The sequence below is a fragment of the Chiloscyllium punctatum genome, chromosome 46 (genome assembly GCF_047496795.1).
Source record: "Chiloscyllium punctatum isolate Juve2018m chromosome 46, sChiPun1.3, whole genome shotgun sequence".
Taxonomy (NCBI): Eukaryota; Metazoa; Chordata; class Chondrichthyes; order Orectolobiformes; family Hemiscylliidae; genus Chiloscyllium; species Chiloscyllium punctatum.
The window spans coordinates 41,782,738-41,800,009 of NC_092784.1; the positions used below are offsets into that span (position 1 = coordinate 41,782,738).

At 43.7% G+C, this 17,272-nt stretch overlaps 1 protein-coding gene across 19 annotated transcripts in view; it reads right to left on the reverse strand.

Annotated features, from left to right (window-relative positions):
• Positions 1 to 10,954: 10,954 nt before the first annotated feature.
• LOC140467980 (adhesion G protein-coupled receptor L1-like) overlaps positions 10,955 to 17,272 on the reverse strand; it is a 621,988-nt gene continuing 615,670 nt past the window's right edge. For 17 of the 19 annotated variants that reach the window (XM_072564089.1, XM_072564084.1, XM_072564081.1 and 14 more), the window contains 2 exons: positions 13,388 to 13,405; positions 10,955 to 12,047 (listed from right to left, as the gene is read on the reverse strand). In XM_072564089.1, coding sequence (XP_072420190.1) covers positions 11,254 to 12,047; positions 13,388 to 13,405 — 812 coding nt within the window. In that variant the 3' untranslated portion in view covers positions 10,955 to 11,253. The remainder of the gene's footprint in view (positions 12,048 to 13,387; positions 13,406 to 17,272) is intronic. The other 2 variants (XM_072564095.1, XM_072564087.1) reach the window with 1 other exon arrangement.

Here is a 17,272-nt window from a genome sequence, read left to right on the forward strand (position 1 = left end):
ATAGGTCTGACAGCCTGGTGTTTTCTGTATTTTAGAAAGCTGTGTAACACATACCATCTGTGGAGGCAGTTATACAGTCACAGAGATCTACAGCACAGAAAAAGAGCCTTCGATCCATCAAGTCTACGCTGGTCAAAAATACCCACCTAACCATTCTAATACTATTTTCTTGTAGGTAAAAACAATGACTGCAGATGCTGAAAATCAAATACTGGATTAGTGGTGCTGGAAGAGCACAGCAGTTCAGGCAGCATCCAACGAGCAGCGAAATCAACGTTTCGGGCAAAAGCCCTTCATCAGGAATAAAGGCAGTGAGCCTGAAGCATGGAGAGATAAGCTTGTAGCCTTTTCTTGTAGCCTTGTTTGCCTTGGCATCACAAGTATCTATCTAAATACTTCTCAAATGTTATGAGTATTTTTGCTTTTAACTGGCAGTGAATTCCAGATTCCCTCTGGGTGAGAAATGTTTCCTCACATCTCATCTCAACCTTCTGCTGCTTACCTTAAATCTATGTCTTCCTGTCACCGATCCTTTCAGCGGGGAAAAAGTGCTTTCTTGCCTATCTTATCTATGCACCTCATAAATTTTATACATCTCAATCACGTGGCTTCTCAATCTTCTCTGCTCCAAGGAAGGCACTCGAAAAATAGACAGTGCCAACTCTTAATGTACTAACTTAAGCAGGATTTATAGTTCAGGGGAATTGGGGTTAACTGAAGAAATTAAAGCTGCTCTGAACTGGAAACACACTGCAAATCTGTTCTGATTTAACACTGAACTACAGAAACTCCCTCCACAAATACATACAGCTGGCAAACAGCTCCAATACCCATCAGCACCAACTCAGCACTGATTTGAAAACACATTCACCCAACTTCAGCATGTACCAATGCCAAGTTCTGCAGACATGGGAGTGATAGCAATCATTCAATATTACTTGATTAGTAACCTAGACATGGGGCCAATGTTCTTTTAACACGAGTTCAAACCTAGTATGGAAGCAGAGGTGGGTAGTTTAAAATGGATTAATTCAGAGAATCTGTAATGATTGTTGTAAAAACCTGGCTGAGTCATAATATCCTTTAGGGAAGGAAATCGGCTATTCTTACTTGGTCTGGTCTACATTTGACTCCAGACTCACACTAATATGATCAACACTTAATTGCCCCCTGTCACTCAGCTGCATCAACCACTACAACAAACCACAATGAGAAACAATCCACTTAGTATCACCTGATTACTAGCAATGACACAGGTACACTCTGGTCAGTTGAACCTTTATAGTCCTCCCTTTAATATCTGGAAACTTCTGCCAAAATTTGGAAAGATATCCAGCAGACCTCTCAGTCTGTCTTGAACTGGAACATACGTTACAGTTTATGTCTGAGAATTCTCCATCATTATTCTTGGGTGTGTCTTCTTCCACTAGCAGGACAGACCTAGCAGTGTGGCAGCAGTCAGGATGGAGTTACGCTGGGAATCCTCAACATTGACTCCAGATCCCATGAAGTCTTATGGCATCAGGTCAAGGAGATTTCCTATGATTACAACTGAAGACCCTCCCCTTAACAGATTACTCCTCCATGTTGAACACCACGTGGAAAGATAACTGATGGTGGTAAGGGTACAGAATTTGCTTTGGATGGGGAACTTCAATGTCTATCATGAACAGCGGCTCAGCCGCATTACTGCTGATTGAGCCAGCTTAAGTCCTAAAGGACATAGCTAGCAGATTGGCTGTGCAGCATATGATGAGGGAAGCAACATGAGTCAAAAACCTACCTGAGCTGTGCAGTCGATGTAATGCAGATGCATCTGTCCGTGACAGATTTGCCAAGAGTGACCACTCCAAAGATCTTGTACAGACAATGATCTTCCTTCACATTCCATTGTGTTGTGTAGGATTGAGTGCCGAAGGGCCTGTACTGCGCTGCAATGTTCTATGTTCTATCTGATCTAGCAGCTTCAGACTAGGTATCCATGACACACTGTGTGCAATCCGCTGCAAACTTAATTGCCCCCTGTCACTCAGCTGCATCAACTACTACAACAAACTGTAACCATGGCCTGGGATGTATCCACATTCTATCATTACCATCACGCAAGGAGGGAGTAACCCATCACATAAGTGCAAAAGACAAAGGGGAAGCATTTGCAATCTCTTTGGCCAGAAGTCACAAGTGGATGCTCACCTCAGCTTTCTGAGCTCCACAGCATTTCAGATTCCCATCTTCAGCCAGTTCAATTCATTCTATATGGTATCAAGAAATAACTGAACACATAGAATACAGCCAAGACCATGGTTTCTAATAACATCCTGACTGCAGTATCAAAGGCTCCAAGATTTGTTGCACACCTAATCAAGGTGTTCCAATACAATATCAATACTGGCAACCGTGAGATGTGGGAATCACTGGCTAGACCAGCATTTATTGCTCAACCCTAATTGAACAGGGGGCAGCTAAAAGTCAATCACATTACTGTGGGTCTGGAATCACGTGTGGGCCAGACCAGGTAAGGATGGCAGTTTCCTTCCCTAAAGGACATTAGTGAACCAGATGAGTTTTTCTGACAATCAATTCATGGTCATCATTAGACTCCTAATTCCAGATTTTTGCTTTAATTGAATTCAAATTCCACCATCTGCCGTGGCAGGATTCAAACCTGGGTCCCCCGAAAATTATATGGGTCCTAGATCAACACTCCAGCGATAATACCATTAGGCTGTCACATCCCCCTAAAAGCACACAAAAGCAGGACAAATCCAACCAGCAAATTGTTGCTTCATCTGTCTACACTTGATCATAAGGAAAGTGATGGAAGGTGTCATTGACTTTGCTATCAAGAAGTTGTTTATTCAGCCATAATCTGCTCACTATTGCATAGTTTGGGTTCCACTAAAATCTCTCAACCCCTGAACTCATTTCAACTTGGTCTAAACATGACAAGAACTTATCTCTGAAGGTGAGGACTGAGTCATGTCCCTTTACATCAAGGAAGAATTTGACTGAGTGTGACATCAAGGAACCAAGGTAAAATTGGAATTGATGAGAATTGGGAGAAGCCTCTCCAATGCTTAGAGTCATATCTAACACATAGGAGGATAATTGTGGATGTTGGAAGTCAGTCATCTCACTCCAGAATCCCATTGCAAGGGTTTCTCAAGGTAGTACCAAGATCTAACCATATTCAGTTGCTTCACCAATGATCTTCCTTCCATTATAAAGTCAGAATTCTGTGGACATTCACTGATAACTACACAATGTACAGCACTATTCGCAATTCACCAGATACAGAAGCAGCCAATATCTAAATGCAACAAAATTTGAATAATAACCAGGTTATTGTTAAGTGGGAAGTAACACTTTTGCTACACATGTGCTTGTCAATTACCATGTTCTACAACAGAGAATCTAGCCATTGTTCCTTGACTTTCAATGGCATTCCCATCACTGAATCCCCACTATCAACTACCAACATCTTGGGAATACCATTGACCAGAAACTAAACTGGACAAGCCTAATTACAAAAGGGGGTCAGAGGCTAGGAATTGTACAGTGAGTAACTCACCTCCTGACTCCCCAAAGCCTGACCACCATCTCCAAGGCACAAGTCAGGGGTGTGATGATATACTCCCTACTTGCCTGGAAGGGTGCAGTTCCAGCAGGACAAAGCAGGCTGCTTCACTGGCACCACATCCACTTCCTCTACCACTGATGTTCAGGGGCAGCACTGTATACTTTCTACAAGTTGCACTGCAACAACTCGCTATGACTGCTTTGATAGCACTCTCCAAAACCTGCAGCTTCTACCACCAGAAAGGCAAGGACTACAGAGTCGTACAGCATTGAAATGGACCCTTCCATCCAACAAGACCACTCCAAGCATGTTCACAAACCTAACTAGTTCCATCTGCCTGCATTTGGCCTATATCCTCCAACCCTTTCCTAATCACGAATTTATCCAAATATCTTTGAAATGTTGTCACTGTATCCTGCATCCACCACTTCCTCTGCAGTTCATTCCACCCATGAACCACTCTCTGCCTAAAAAAGTTGCCCTTCATGTCCTTTTTAAATTTTTCCGCTCTCACCTGAAAAATATCTCCCCCAGTTTTGAACTCACCTACTTAAGGGAAAAGACCCTTGTCATTCACCTTATCTATGCTCTTCAATAAGGTCACTCCTCAACCTCCTACACTCCAATGAAACAATTCCCAGTCTTTCCAGTCTATTTTTATATATCAAACCTTCATTTCCAGCAACATCCTGGTAAGTCTTTTCTGAACCCTCTCCAGTTTAATAATATCCCTCCTTTAGCAAGGTGACCAGACCTGCACACAGTACTCTGGAAGAGGCCTTACCAACATCCTGTACAACTTCAACATGATGTCTCAGCACCAGTAATCAAAGGTCTGAACAATAATGGTAACCTTCTTAACCACCCTATCTACTTGTGACCCAAACTGCAAAGAATTATGTATCTAAACTCCTAGGTCTCTCTGTTCCAAAACAACTACTGAGGGCCCTACCATTAATTGTATTAGTCCATACCTCACATTTATCCAAATTAAACTCCATCTGCCACTCCTTAATTGACCTAACTGATCAAGATCTCTTTGTAATCTGAGATAACCTTCTTCACTGTCCTCTATATTACCAATTTGGTGCCAACTGCGAATTTACTATGCCTCCTATATTCTCATCCAAATCTACATAAATAGGAACACCATCCGTTGCAAGTTACCCTCAATGCTATTCACTACATTGACTTGGAACTGTATTATTTGCATTGTTGTTGGATCAATATCTTGGAACTCTATCCTTAATAGCATTGAGGGTCAACCCAAACCATATGGACTGCAGCATTTCAAGAAGGCAGCTCACTACCACTTACAGGTGGGCAATAAAAAGCCATTGAAGCTCCCATACTGTGAACAAATACAAAAGTCCTACCAACTCAAACACACACCAATACTATCTCCAGGACATGCATACACCAGTAGCAGCATTTGTGGATATCAGGGTGAACTCCAGCACTGATTCCAACATGCAACAGCATTTACCCTGTTTTTAAAACAATCTGCATAAACTCCTTGCATCAGTTTTGATTTTATGAATTGTAATGAGTGGTCAGTCAATTTCCACCTCTTTTATTCCTATTAGTCATAGATTCATAGAGATGTACAGCATGGAAACCGGCCCCTCGTTCCAACCCGTCCATGCCGACCAGATATCCCAACCCAATCTAGTCTTGATTTCAATGAAGGGGGGGATATAAAGTAGGATGTTGATAGTCCAAAGTCAAGACATATTGTTTTCAGTATACAATGCAGTTGGTTAGTGTTAAAACGTACAATATTTAAACTAAAATGTTACAATGTTATTCCTTTCACACATTATTCATACCAAGCCAACTTTCTTTTAGTTCCTGATGTCGGACTCTGCAAATTAATAAACAGTTTGCTCTTACAAGTTCCTGACTTTAAAAAAAATTGATGCAGAAACAGCTCGTTCCAATCCTTTTTTTAATGAAAGTTATACAATTGCGATGAGAGGACTGTCCTGGAACAGGCCACAATCAAGTACCAGGTCCCAAAACTCCATGTTAACACACTCTGGACAGCCGATACTGAGAGAAACAAGCATGGCCCGTGGAGCCATTGCAACCACCCCTCCCAATCGCCATACCCCCTACCCAGAATACATTCAAAGCCCTGTGGCTCCACAACGAGGTGAGGGGGTGGCCCCACCCTACAGATTAGGGATAGAGAGAACCAGGGGAGACACAGAGGAACAAGGGAGGAGATTCAAGTATCACAAAGCAAGCAAGGTGGGAAGCGATGTACAGAACCCAGGGGAGGATGGAAGATACAATCATCCAGCACAGAAGGAGGCCATTGGTTCCATTGTGTCTGCGCTAGGTCTGAGAGAGATCCAATTCATTCCACTTCCTGTCTGCTCTTTCAGAGAAAAAAAATCAAGTATATATCCAATTCCTTTTTGAAATTAATTATTGAATCTACTTCCACAGTCTTTTTCAGGTGGGAAATTTCAGATCATAACAATTGGCTGCATAAAAAAGTTTCCTCATGTTGCCTTTGGTTCTTTTGTAAATCGCATTGAATCTGCATCCTCTGGTTATTGACCTTTCTGCCACTGAAAAAAAAATCCTCTTCATTTACTCTACAAAAGCCCCTTGACATTTGAGCACTTCTCATAAACAAATCATTGTTTTAAAAAAAAAGATGCAGAAACAGCTAGTTCCAATCTTTTTTTAATTGAAGTTATACAATCGTGACGAGAGGACTGTCCTGGAAGAGGCCACAGTCAACTACTAGGTCCCAAAACTCCATTTTAATACACCCTGAACAGCCTACACTGTGAGAAACAAGCATGGCCAGTGGAGCTTCTCTGCTCTGAGGAGAAACATCCCAATTCCTTTGGATTCTCCACAGGTTATAGTGAGGCAAGAAGTACTGGAGGACAGGAATGGAGTTGGCAGGAACAAGAAATAAAAGATTAACCCTGAAACCAGTAGTGTGCTGAGAGAACTCTGGACTGGAAAAGTTCAGAACTTGAGAAATATATAACATGATGAGGAGAGAGAGCAAAGAGATGAGGTTGAATTCAAAAGATGAACTTCTAACAATGGGGAACCTGTGGTGTACTCCAGAAAAGGAATCTTCCTCACAATATGTTGCAAATTAAGAGTATCACAATTCCAAGTAGAACTCAGCTATTCAGGCTTGAAAACAGCCCTTCCGACACTGATAGAAATTTGCAACTCTCTCTCTCTCTGGGTACTGAGTGCTCCCTTCTTTCTCCCCTCGTATCCCCATCTTCTTGCAATTCCTCGTTCCATCCCCAGAACGGGATGTGTTGTTAGTGACCAGCTCCCATCTGGCATGTGACAACCACTTCATCTCAAATCTGAACCAATGTAAGCCCCTCTCCCCCCCCCAAAAGAAATTGCATCTTAAGTCTGATTGTACATGGTAATTACCAGACTGTAGTCACACATACAACAACCAATGTTTCCATTTTATATATTAGTTTGTAGAATACATAATAAATAAACAGAAAATATATTAACTAGCTCGTCGTCCATTGACAGCCATTCTTTCCAATCACATTCAATATACATTAAATGTAATATATTAGTATTAAAAAATCAGATCATAAGCCAATATTTCAAATATTGCCTGGCCCTTTGTAATTTTACTTTGTATTAAGAATTAAAAGTATACGGAATCATTTAAAATGAAGGGTCTGCCACTTCGTTTTAAGACCTTGTTAAGTCAGCTTGATTGCCTTTCCCTTCATCACTGGTAGGTTGTGATATGGGGTTTAAAGTGGGCTTCCCTCATATGCTTGGTGTGTACAGTGGGTTTGGCGTGTGCAGGTGCTTAGAATCGGCCATTTGCCTCAGGACCCACAGCTCTGTGCACAAATCAATGCATGTCACCTGAGACTCACACTCGTCATAGAACATGCAATTCCTACGTGTGTTTGAGATTGAATGTGGAGAAATGAGCAACTGAGCAGCAAGGTGTCTGGTTTTAGCTTTCTAAAATAAAAAAAAGCTTGCTTGCACACGAGATATTTTAAATAAATCTCAAACTGTGAAGGTACTCACATTCCCAGATCTTTAAATAAAACTGAAATAAAACTTCCATGTGTCAATGAGAGCAATCAAAAAGGTTCTGGAAGTTACAATAGTCATTTGTTCACATTAACCTAATGTGAATCATTGACTGTTTTCCACAACCTATGATTATTGGGCAGTGGTGATGACAGGAGTGAAGTTGTGGTGGTGAGGGATTTAGTTTAAGTTGGAATTTTGATTGACAGCTCTGAGGGGTTATTGAAGGATTTGCTGTCTTTGGTATGTGCTTATGAATGAAAATCTGCTTATTTTTGTATGGTTAGGTACTTAAAGAGCTTAGATAATATTCAGTGGGCTTTCATTTATGATGGCATTACGTTTATGATTGCTTGTGATCTGTAATCAATATTTATGTCTATATTTGATCTCAACATGGTTCCCAAGATATCCACATAGTGGATTCTGGTTGAGTTAGTATGGATGTTGTGAGGCCATGAAGCAGGATTGGGTGGGAATGGAGAATGAGGTGGGAGGGCTCGAGGGCCAAATATTTAACAAAAATCCTGGGATGAAGTTCCAGGAACTGAAGTGGACTTCTCTAAACAAGGCATTGGCACTCATCAGCCCGTGATTAACTCTGACCTATGTCCAGGCATGATGAGCCTAACTCCATTCCACATTTGCAATGCACCCCCCAACACAGGATTAAAATTGTGTCATTTATGGCAATTTTTCTTGGAGCAGTTGTGCAATGCAGGAAAATTTCCGAACTCTTTGGGGATGAAAATCTGGTCCAGCGACTCCATCTGTCTCTCTCTTTCTCACTCTTCAGATATGCTGAGTAGTCCTACCATGTCTTGCTCACCATGCACTGACCTTATCACCGTGAGAGCTGGTGTGTCCATGTCGAGTATTGATGAGTTAAGATGGGATGATGAGCACTTAATCAGAGGTGATTGTGCTAGGGGCTGTGAAGATATCATTGTAATCCATGTGTGACTGCATTGTGAACAAATGTAAGCATTCAGACACACACACACCTCTCTAGTGCACATCAAAGACTGCCCATGCCAGTATTAACAGAACTGGAGTTTGCCCTCAGTACCAGACACCATGCAGAAGAGAAAACTAGTTAAAAACAATCCCAGTAACACTTGGAAAGGAACATACTAGTCATACATTTTGAAGCTTGATTTGGAGATGCAGGTGTTGGACTGGGGTGTACAAAGTTAAAAATCACACAACACCAGGTTATAGTCCAACAGGTTTAATTGGAAGCACACTAGCTTTCAGAGCGACACAATCACCTGATGAAGGAGCGTCGCTCCGAAAGCTAGTGTGCTTCCAATTAAACCTGTTGGACTATAACCTGATGTTGTGTGACTTTTAATTTTGAAGCATGTAAGATGCCTCACACCAGTGTGCACCACGCACAAGTTTTAATGGGTTTTCATCTGGGCAGTGCAGGTCACCATCCACAATTTAGGCAGTGTTTAATCTTCTGCATCACTAACACAGAGTTGATCTCTACTCCTCCTCACCAGAAGCACTGAGCCTCGCTTGGACAAGCTGCCCTCTGTGCTACAGCCTGACTCACCTGGGACCCCCACACAGAATTCTCCACACCAGAGACTCAGATTTACTCTTGGACATTCAACAAGTGAGCCCTCTTTGCATGTTCAGGGCACAGAGCTGGTTTCAGGAGGACTACATCTCAAGCCTCGGTTTCCATGGTATTACAATGAAGAAAAGTACAGATTTAGTTGGCTGCCCACAAGGGCCAATGACATGAGTTGTAGCTTATGTCAGACTGATGTTGAAAGTGCTGTGAACAGACTGTGTGGTAACACTCTTTGTGTCTAAAGCTTATATTGGCAAGATTTTTTTTCTCTTTTGTTTTTCTTTACACACTCACACCCATACACACCGTTTGTAAAAGTCCCACCTTTTTGAAAAGGCAACAAAAGGCAACTTCTGAACACGGTTGTCTAGTCTGCCTCCTCCTCTGTAATTGGGGACACGACGTGACTATAAAAGGTTTTGTGCTCTGAGAACTCAAAGGGTTTAAGAGGATATTAAACACTTTGTGTATTTTTTGTTTGTTTGTTTGTTGTTCAATGACACAGCTCAATGATGACTTACAACCACAACAAAATAAAATGGGGCCCGTCCACCATCGAGAATTCTTTGTTTAAAGTTGAGGTGAAAGTACATCCTTTCATATGTTTGGGGCAGAAGGCCATTAATTGTATGCAATACATGTACCGTAAGAGATGAATAACGTCAATTTCACTTCGCCGTTACGAAGCAGGGCCTGAGCTCTGTCGGTCGATAATTTCCTGCCAGTTTGGCGGCACCGAAGCACAGGGAAAGATCCGGATTGTTGTCAACGTTTGTTTTTTTTTAAAACCAAAAAAAATGTGGCTTCCAGACGCGGGTGGATCCGTTTGCTATTTACATTGTCTGTGAGCTCTGGTGAAGGGCAGCAGGCGGGAGCGGGAGCGGGAGCGGGAGCGGGAGCGGGATCTGCCCTTCGCCCCGCCCCTTCCCCTCCCCCACTCCCCGCCATCTTCAACCGTCCACCAACCGCCATCCCCTGGCGCGCGCGGGGCTCCGTCGAAAGACAGCAAGTCGCGTGCTCGTCTTCTCCCACCGAGGTTAGGCCCCGAGAAGTGGCAGGGAAGTGGGGTGCGTTTTTTTTTTGAGGTCGACGAGGGCTCGAGGTTCAGACATGTTGCTGCCGGGAAACCAACTTCCCCGGCGCAGCCAACACCAGAAGAGATCCCTCGTCGCTTCGCCTCCTTCGATCGCGCACCCCGCGTCCGCGACATTTCGGAGGGAAAGGGGGGCGAGGCTGCAGAAACGTGCAGATGCTGGGGTGGAGTGAATCGACCTGACGCTGGGCTTCCAGACAACTTAGCAGCAAGAGAATCCCACGCACCTTTGAGCCTGGGGCAGTATAAAGTCTTGGTCGAGGGAAGACTCAGCCTCACACGATGAGATGGAGGCTCGGCGGGGCCGGAAGCTTTATTCGAGGGCGGCTCCACTTGGTCCGCCAACGGGTGAGGTCGGAAACCGCCGGCGGGGTTCAGGTTTGGACGTCGCAGCCGGCTCCCCGATCATCACCGTCTCAGAGTTGCCTGGCTTCCCTGGAGCTTGGGAGGTGTCCTTCTGTGGGCGCACCGTTGGGCCTGCTCACCGCCTTGGCCAGCGGATCGATGTGGGTCTGGTCCAGACCGGGGCTGCAGATCTGTTTTCTTCGCATCGATCCTCCCGCCGTCCTCCCCAGAGCGGTGATGAATCCTGCCTCCAACCTCAGCATCCAACCCCCCCCCCCCCCACCAACCCTGCCCCCTACCCCCAGGTAACAACCGGCGACATTCTCACGCCTGGGGTACGGAGAAGTTGGCTGGAGGTAGTAATTGATTCATCCGGCAATCCCAAGGTTTGTAAGAGTCGAGCGACAACAACAATCAAAAAAAATAAAAGAACTGGCAGCCCTGCTCCAACTAGGTTGGTCTTCTGTACAGATTACAGCCCTACGCTTCCGCCATAACTAAGGGCAACTTTTCCCTGGGTGCGTGAATTGTCCCAACACCACCTCTCCCCCCATCCCCAACCCATTTCCCCCCCCCAATTTTGTTTCAGAGACTGGTCACCAGTTGCATTTGCCCATCACCTTCTGCAACAGAGTCATCCACATTGACTGAGATGGCATAGCCATCGTTGCTGCCTCTCCTGGACTGGTAGTAGGCCTGGAGCTGGCTCCTGAACACCATGTTGGGCCTGGAGCTGTAGTAGATCTCGTCGTTGCCCTGGGAATGGGGTATGGTCTCACCCATCACCTCTGGACTGCTGTCAGGGTAGGAGGAGTCTCTCAGGTTGGTCATACTAGTGTAGAGGGAGTCTCTGTTTGGGGACGGCAATTGCCCATCTAAGCCATCTGCTATTTCAGCAGTGTAACTCTCGGACTCCTCCAGTTCTGGATCGCTTTGGTAGAGGAGTGACTGAGCGCGCTGCAGTAATAAGGGCTCCTCCAGAGCCTTGTACATCAGCTCAATCTCCATGTTGTCCTCCTGGGTCAGGGAGGGGGCGTCAGGGACGATGGCGTCATCTTCACTGCTGGTGGCTCCCCCTCCTCCTCCTCCTCCTCCGCCACCTCCACCTCCCACCCCTCCTCCACTGCCACCCCCGCTGCTGCCTGGTGCCCCCTGCTCCCCAGGGAGGGTCTTGCCACCAGGACGGAGATTGTTGTGGACGAGCTCAGAGATGATCATCTTCTCAAAGGCAGCATCGCTGAGGTTACGCCGGCAGTCAGTGAGAGGGGTACCATCACCACTGAAGTCATTGTTTCGGAAGGAGTAGCTGTTGTTGAAATTGCCGTTGAGAGGCAGTGTATCCACTGCACATGGGTCCCTTGTGATGTTTGCTGGGTGCTCTGTCAATAAACACAACACCAAATAAATGAGGAAAGAGAAAGCATTGGTTCAAAGCTAAGTTAAAGTTGGCTTTAATTGTTCTGAAAAGTATCACCTGGAAAAGGTGGAAGGGCGAAGTTGGAGTGTGATTGGGAGCAGCGTGAAGAATAGTTGGTAAGGACATGGGGAGTGATTGGGAAGGCAAAAATTGAAAAGCAATGGAGTGATAATTAGGAAGCATAATTGGGAGTGATGGAGAAGTGAATGTAAAGATAATTGGGGGTGGAATGGAAATGCTTGGGAGGTGTGTGGAAATGATTGGAAATAGAGTTGGAATGCTTGGGAAAAGTAAAGGAACTTGATTGGGAATGGAATACGAATTGATAGAAAGTAGAATGAGAATGATCTAGAAGATGTTTGGAGATTGGCTGGGAAAAACAGGTATTGAGTGAGGTTACATTCATAAAATAAACCCAGCAACAGCTGGAGATAAAAAGGGGAAAGATTGTCCTAGGGTCAGTGTTCAATTTCAGAAGATCATGCAGTATGTCACAGTGGTAAGCAGAGATGAATGATAACTTCATATTAGCCAGTCCTCAATGCAGGAAAGCTGAACACTAACAAATGTAGTAGAAGCTGAACCAACCAGAAGCTGAATGGAACTGACTGGTTTGTTCTACAGAGAACTAGCACAGTCTTGATGGGCTGAATGGCCTCCTTCCAGTCTGTCAGCGACACTATAAATTTGTCTGAAGCTGACGCAGTTGTGTTTTCCCCACAGATCTTGCTAGGCGTGCAGGCACCTTGGTATTTTTACAAAGTTCTATTTTCTTTATTATGAACTTGGTTGTATAGGTGAAAATGTTTAATTTGCAAAGTTTCCATGGTAGACAATATTATCTACAACTAAATATCAACAGGAGGATGACTGATACACAAAAAAATGGCTGCCATCTTATTATAATAACACACTACAAATGGTTGTCAGTTTGGGATTGACAGAGACACTGCAAATGGCTGCCACTTGAGACTGAGAGACAGTGCAAATGGCTACAGCCAGCACCTCAGTTAAGAATACTGGGTGCCTAAGATTATTTGTATTCTGCTTTAGACATTGATCGAAAGGCTTTTCAACAGGAGAAAAATGGATAAAGATCTAAGATTTAGAGAGGCAACCAATTTTGTTGGAGTTTCAGAGGCCACAATTGTGATTGCTGGTATTTGGATTAAAATAAACCCTTCCATGTGACAGAAACAAACCAATTGGAGAAATTCAGAAATACTAAAAAAGGACAAAATGTTAAGGCCCAAATGTGAAACAGTTACATTTACTGAGGAATTGTAAGTTTAACTGACGTACTTGTCTCTCTGTAGGTCCCTGTATGGAAGCATGTGGAGAGAATCAACAATAAACAGTGAGGTATCATCAAGTCAAATTCAATCAGACATCTGAGCAGAGCACTAAATTGTGAACGTAAATATTTTTCAGCACAGGCACAAGCACATCAGCGGCAAGTTTCATTAATTGTTAATTATGAATACATACAGTTTCCATGCTAGTCAGCCATCATTAATTCATCAGAGATCTGGTATTCGTGTAGTTGTGCAGGAACAGTCATTATTTGTGTAACCGATAGTGAACTGGACCTAATAGGGTCCTGTCTCATATCAGGATAGAACAACTTATAAGATGTCCAGCCTTAGAAACCCATGTCCATTCTTTGGTTTGGCCTCTTCTCAGTTAAAGAGATTATTGACCCTTTTGGTTATCAGGGCCCTATATTTTATGGTATGTGCACTATAATGTTTACAAGTGTTAAGAAAATTTCACACTTTTCAGTTATAGGTACACCCATTGCCTTTAGGAATTCCCTGTTGGTAAATTATTAGCAACCCCTGTTCTGAAAATTGCAGGAAACTGTGGTTTCTAATTGTAAATATGGAAGAAAATGTATAAAGTGACTTTCATGACAGCTCACCACAGAGTGCATCAAGTACCTTTTAAAGTTTGGAGCTTTAGGGTTTGGTTGCAATCTTGCACACAGCAAGATCCTACAAACATGGATGCAAAAATGACCAGATATTCTAAGCTAGTGATACTAAAAGAGGAGTAAATGTTGTTCACAGTACTAAGGAGATGCCTTTGATCTTTGCAATGTTAAATAATGTTCCACATTGATGTAAGAGAGAAGATTGAGACAATTTTCATGCCTCATCTGAAAGAGGGCACCATCAACAATGCACGCTTCCTCACTGCACTGCAGGGTCTGTGGAGTAGGGCATCAACAGTGGTGAGGATGCTCTGCCCATATTTTCAGGCATCTGCAGTCACCACAACTATCCTTTAGATGTTTGTTTAGTGATTGGTTTGTCAATGCTGAGCCATTGGAATGTACCGGCAGGCAGGAAGGTGGTTTGAAGTGTGTCTACTTCAATGCCAGCAGCATCCGGAATAAGGTGGATGAATTTGCAGCATGGATTGGTACCTGGGACTTCAATGTTGTGGCCATTTTGGAGACATGGATAGAGCAGGGACAGGAATAGTTGTTGCAGGTTCCAGGGTTTGGATGTTTCAGTAAGATCAGGGAAGGTCGTAAAAGAGGGGGAGGTGTGGCATTGTTAGCCAAGGACAGTATTATAGTAGCAGAAAGGATGTTTGATGAGGACCCGTCTATTGAGGTAGTATGGGCTGACATGAGGAACAGGAAAGGAGAGGTCACCCTATTGGGAGTTTTTTGTAGGCTTCTGAATACTTCTGGAAATGTAGAGGAAAGGATAGCAAAGATTATTCTAGATAGGAGTGACAGTAGCAGGGTAGTTGTTACGGAGGATTTTAATTTCCCCAATATTGACTGGAAACGCTGTGGTTCGAATACTTTAGATACCTTAGCCTTCGTCTACTGTGTACAGGAAGGTTTCCTGACACAGTATGTAGATAGGCCAACCAAGAGGTGAGGCCACATTGGATTTGTTACTGGGTAATGAACCCGGGCCAGGTGTTAGATTTGGAGGTGGGTGAGCACTTTGGTGGTGACCACAATTCAGTTTTGTTTACTTTAGTGATAGCAATTATAATACGATTAGGCAAGATTTAGGACACATAGGATGAGGAAGGAACCTGCAGGGGATGGAAACAAGTGAAATATGGAGCTTGTTCAAGGAACAGCCACTGTGTGTCCTTGATAAGTATGTACCTGTCAGGCAAGGAGACAGTGGTGGAGTGAGGGAACTGTGGTTTACTAAAGAAGTTGAATCTCATGTCAAGATGAAGAAGGAGGCTTATGTAAAGATGAGACGTGAAGGCTCAGTTAGGGTGCTAGAAGACCTAAAGGGAGAGCTACAAAGAGTCAGGAGGGGACATGAGAAGTCTTTGACAGGTAAGAGCAAGGAAAACCTGAAAGCTTTCTACAGGTATGTCAGGAATAAAAGAATGACCAGGGTAAGATTAGGGCCAGTCAAGGACAGTAGTGGGAAGTTGTGCATGGAGTCTGAAGAGATAGGAGAAGTGCTAAATGATTATTTTTCATCACTATTTACACAGGAAAAAGACAATGTTGTTGAGGAGAATACTGAGATACAGGCTATTAGACTAGATGGGATTGGGGTTCATAAGAAGGAGGTGTTAGCAATTTTGGAAAGTGTGAAAATAGATAAGCTCCCTTGGCCGGATGAGATTTATCCTAGGATTCTCTGAGAAGCTAGGGAGGAGATTGCAGAGCGTTTGGCTTTGATCTTTGTCATCATTATCTACAGGAAGAGTGCCAGAAGAGGTTAGCAAATGTTGTCCCCTTGTTCAAGAAGGGTAGTAGCGACAACCCTGGTAATTATAGCTTACTTCGGTGTGGTAAAATGTTGGAAAGGATTATAAGAGAGAGGATTTATAATCCTCTAGAGAGGAATAATTTGATTAGGGATAGTCAACATAGTTTTGTGAAGGGTAGATCCTACCTCACAAATCTTATTGAGGTGGATTAGGGTAAAGCAGTTGATGTGGTGTATATGGATTTCAGTAAAGCATTTGATAAGGTTCCCCTCGGTAGACTATTGCACAAAATGCAGAGGCATGGGATTGAGGGTGATTTAGTAGTTTGGATCAGAAATTGGCTAGCTGAAAGAAGACAGGGTGGTAGTTGATGGGAAATGTTCATCCTGGAGTTCAGTTACTAGTAGTGTATCGCAAGGATCTGTTTGGGTCCTCTGCTGTTTGTCATTTTTATAAATGATCTGGATGAGGGTGTAGAGGATGGGTTCAAAAATTAACAGATGACACCAAAGTCGGTGGAGTTGTGGACAGTGCGGATGAATATTGCAGGTTACAGAGGGACATAGATAAGCTGGGCTGAGAGGTGGCAAATGGGGTTTAATGTGGAAAAGTGTGAGGTGATTCATTTTGGAAGGCGTAACAGGAATAAGAATACTGGGCTAATGGTAAGATTCTTGATAGTGTGGATGAGCAGAAGGATCTCAGTGTCCATGTGCATAGATCCCTGAAAGCTGACACCCAGATTGGTAGGGTTGTTAAGAAGGGGTAAGTGTGTGAGCTTTTTTGGCAGAAAGATTGTGTTTTGGAGCATTGGAGTCATGTTGCAGCTGTACAAAACTCTAGTGTGGCCGCACTTCTAATATTGTGTATGGTACTGGTCACCAAATTATAGGAAGGATGTGGAAGCATTGGAAAGGGTGCAGAGGAAATTTACCAGGATGTTGCCTGGTAAGGAGGGAAGATCAGTGAGGAAAGGTTGAGGGACTTGAGGCTGTTTTCATTTGAGAGAAGGTTAAGGGGTGACTTAATAGAGGCATACAAGATGATCAGAGGATTAGATAGGGTGGTCAGTGAGAGCTGTTTTCCTCGGATGATGGCTAGCACGAGGGGACATAGCTTTAAAATGAGAGGTGATAGATATAGGACAGATGTCAGAGTTAGGTTCTTTACTCAGAGAGTAGTAAGGGCAAGGAATGCCTTGCCTGCAATAGTGGTAGACTCGTCAACATTAAGGGCATTTAAATGGTCATTGGATAAACACATAGATGGTAAGGTTAGATAGGCGTGAGATTGGTTTCACAGGTTGGTGCAACATCGAGGGCCGAAGGGCCTGTAATGCGCTGTAATGTTGTTTGTTCATATAATGACCAGTGAGTGCTGATGTGAGTTTGCAGGACATTGATAGACCCAATATAGAATGTGACTCACAGTGTGAGCTCCAACAGTGGGCTGTTTGGGGCTGAGAGGTGTGAAGAAAGTATC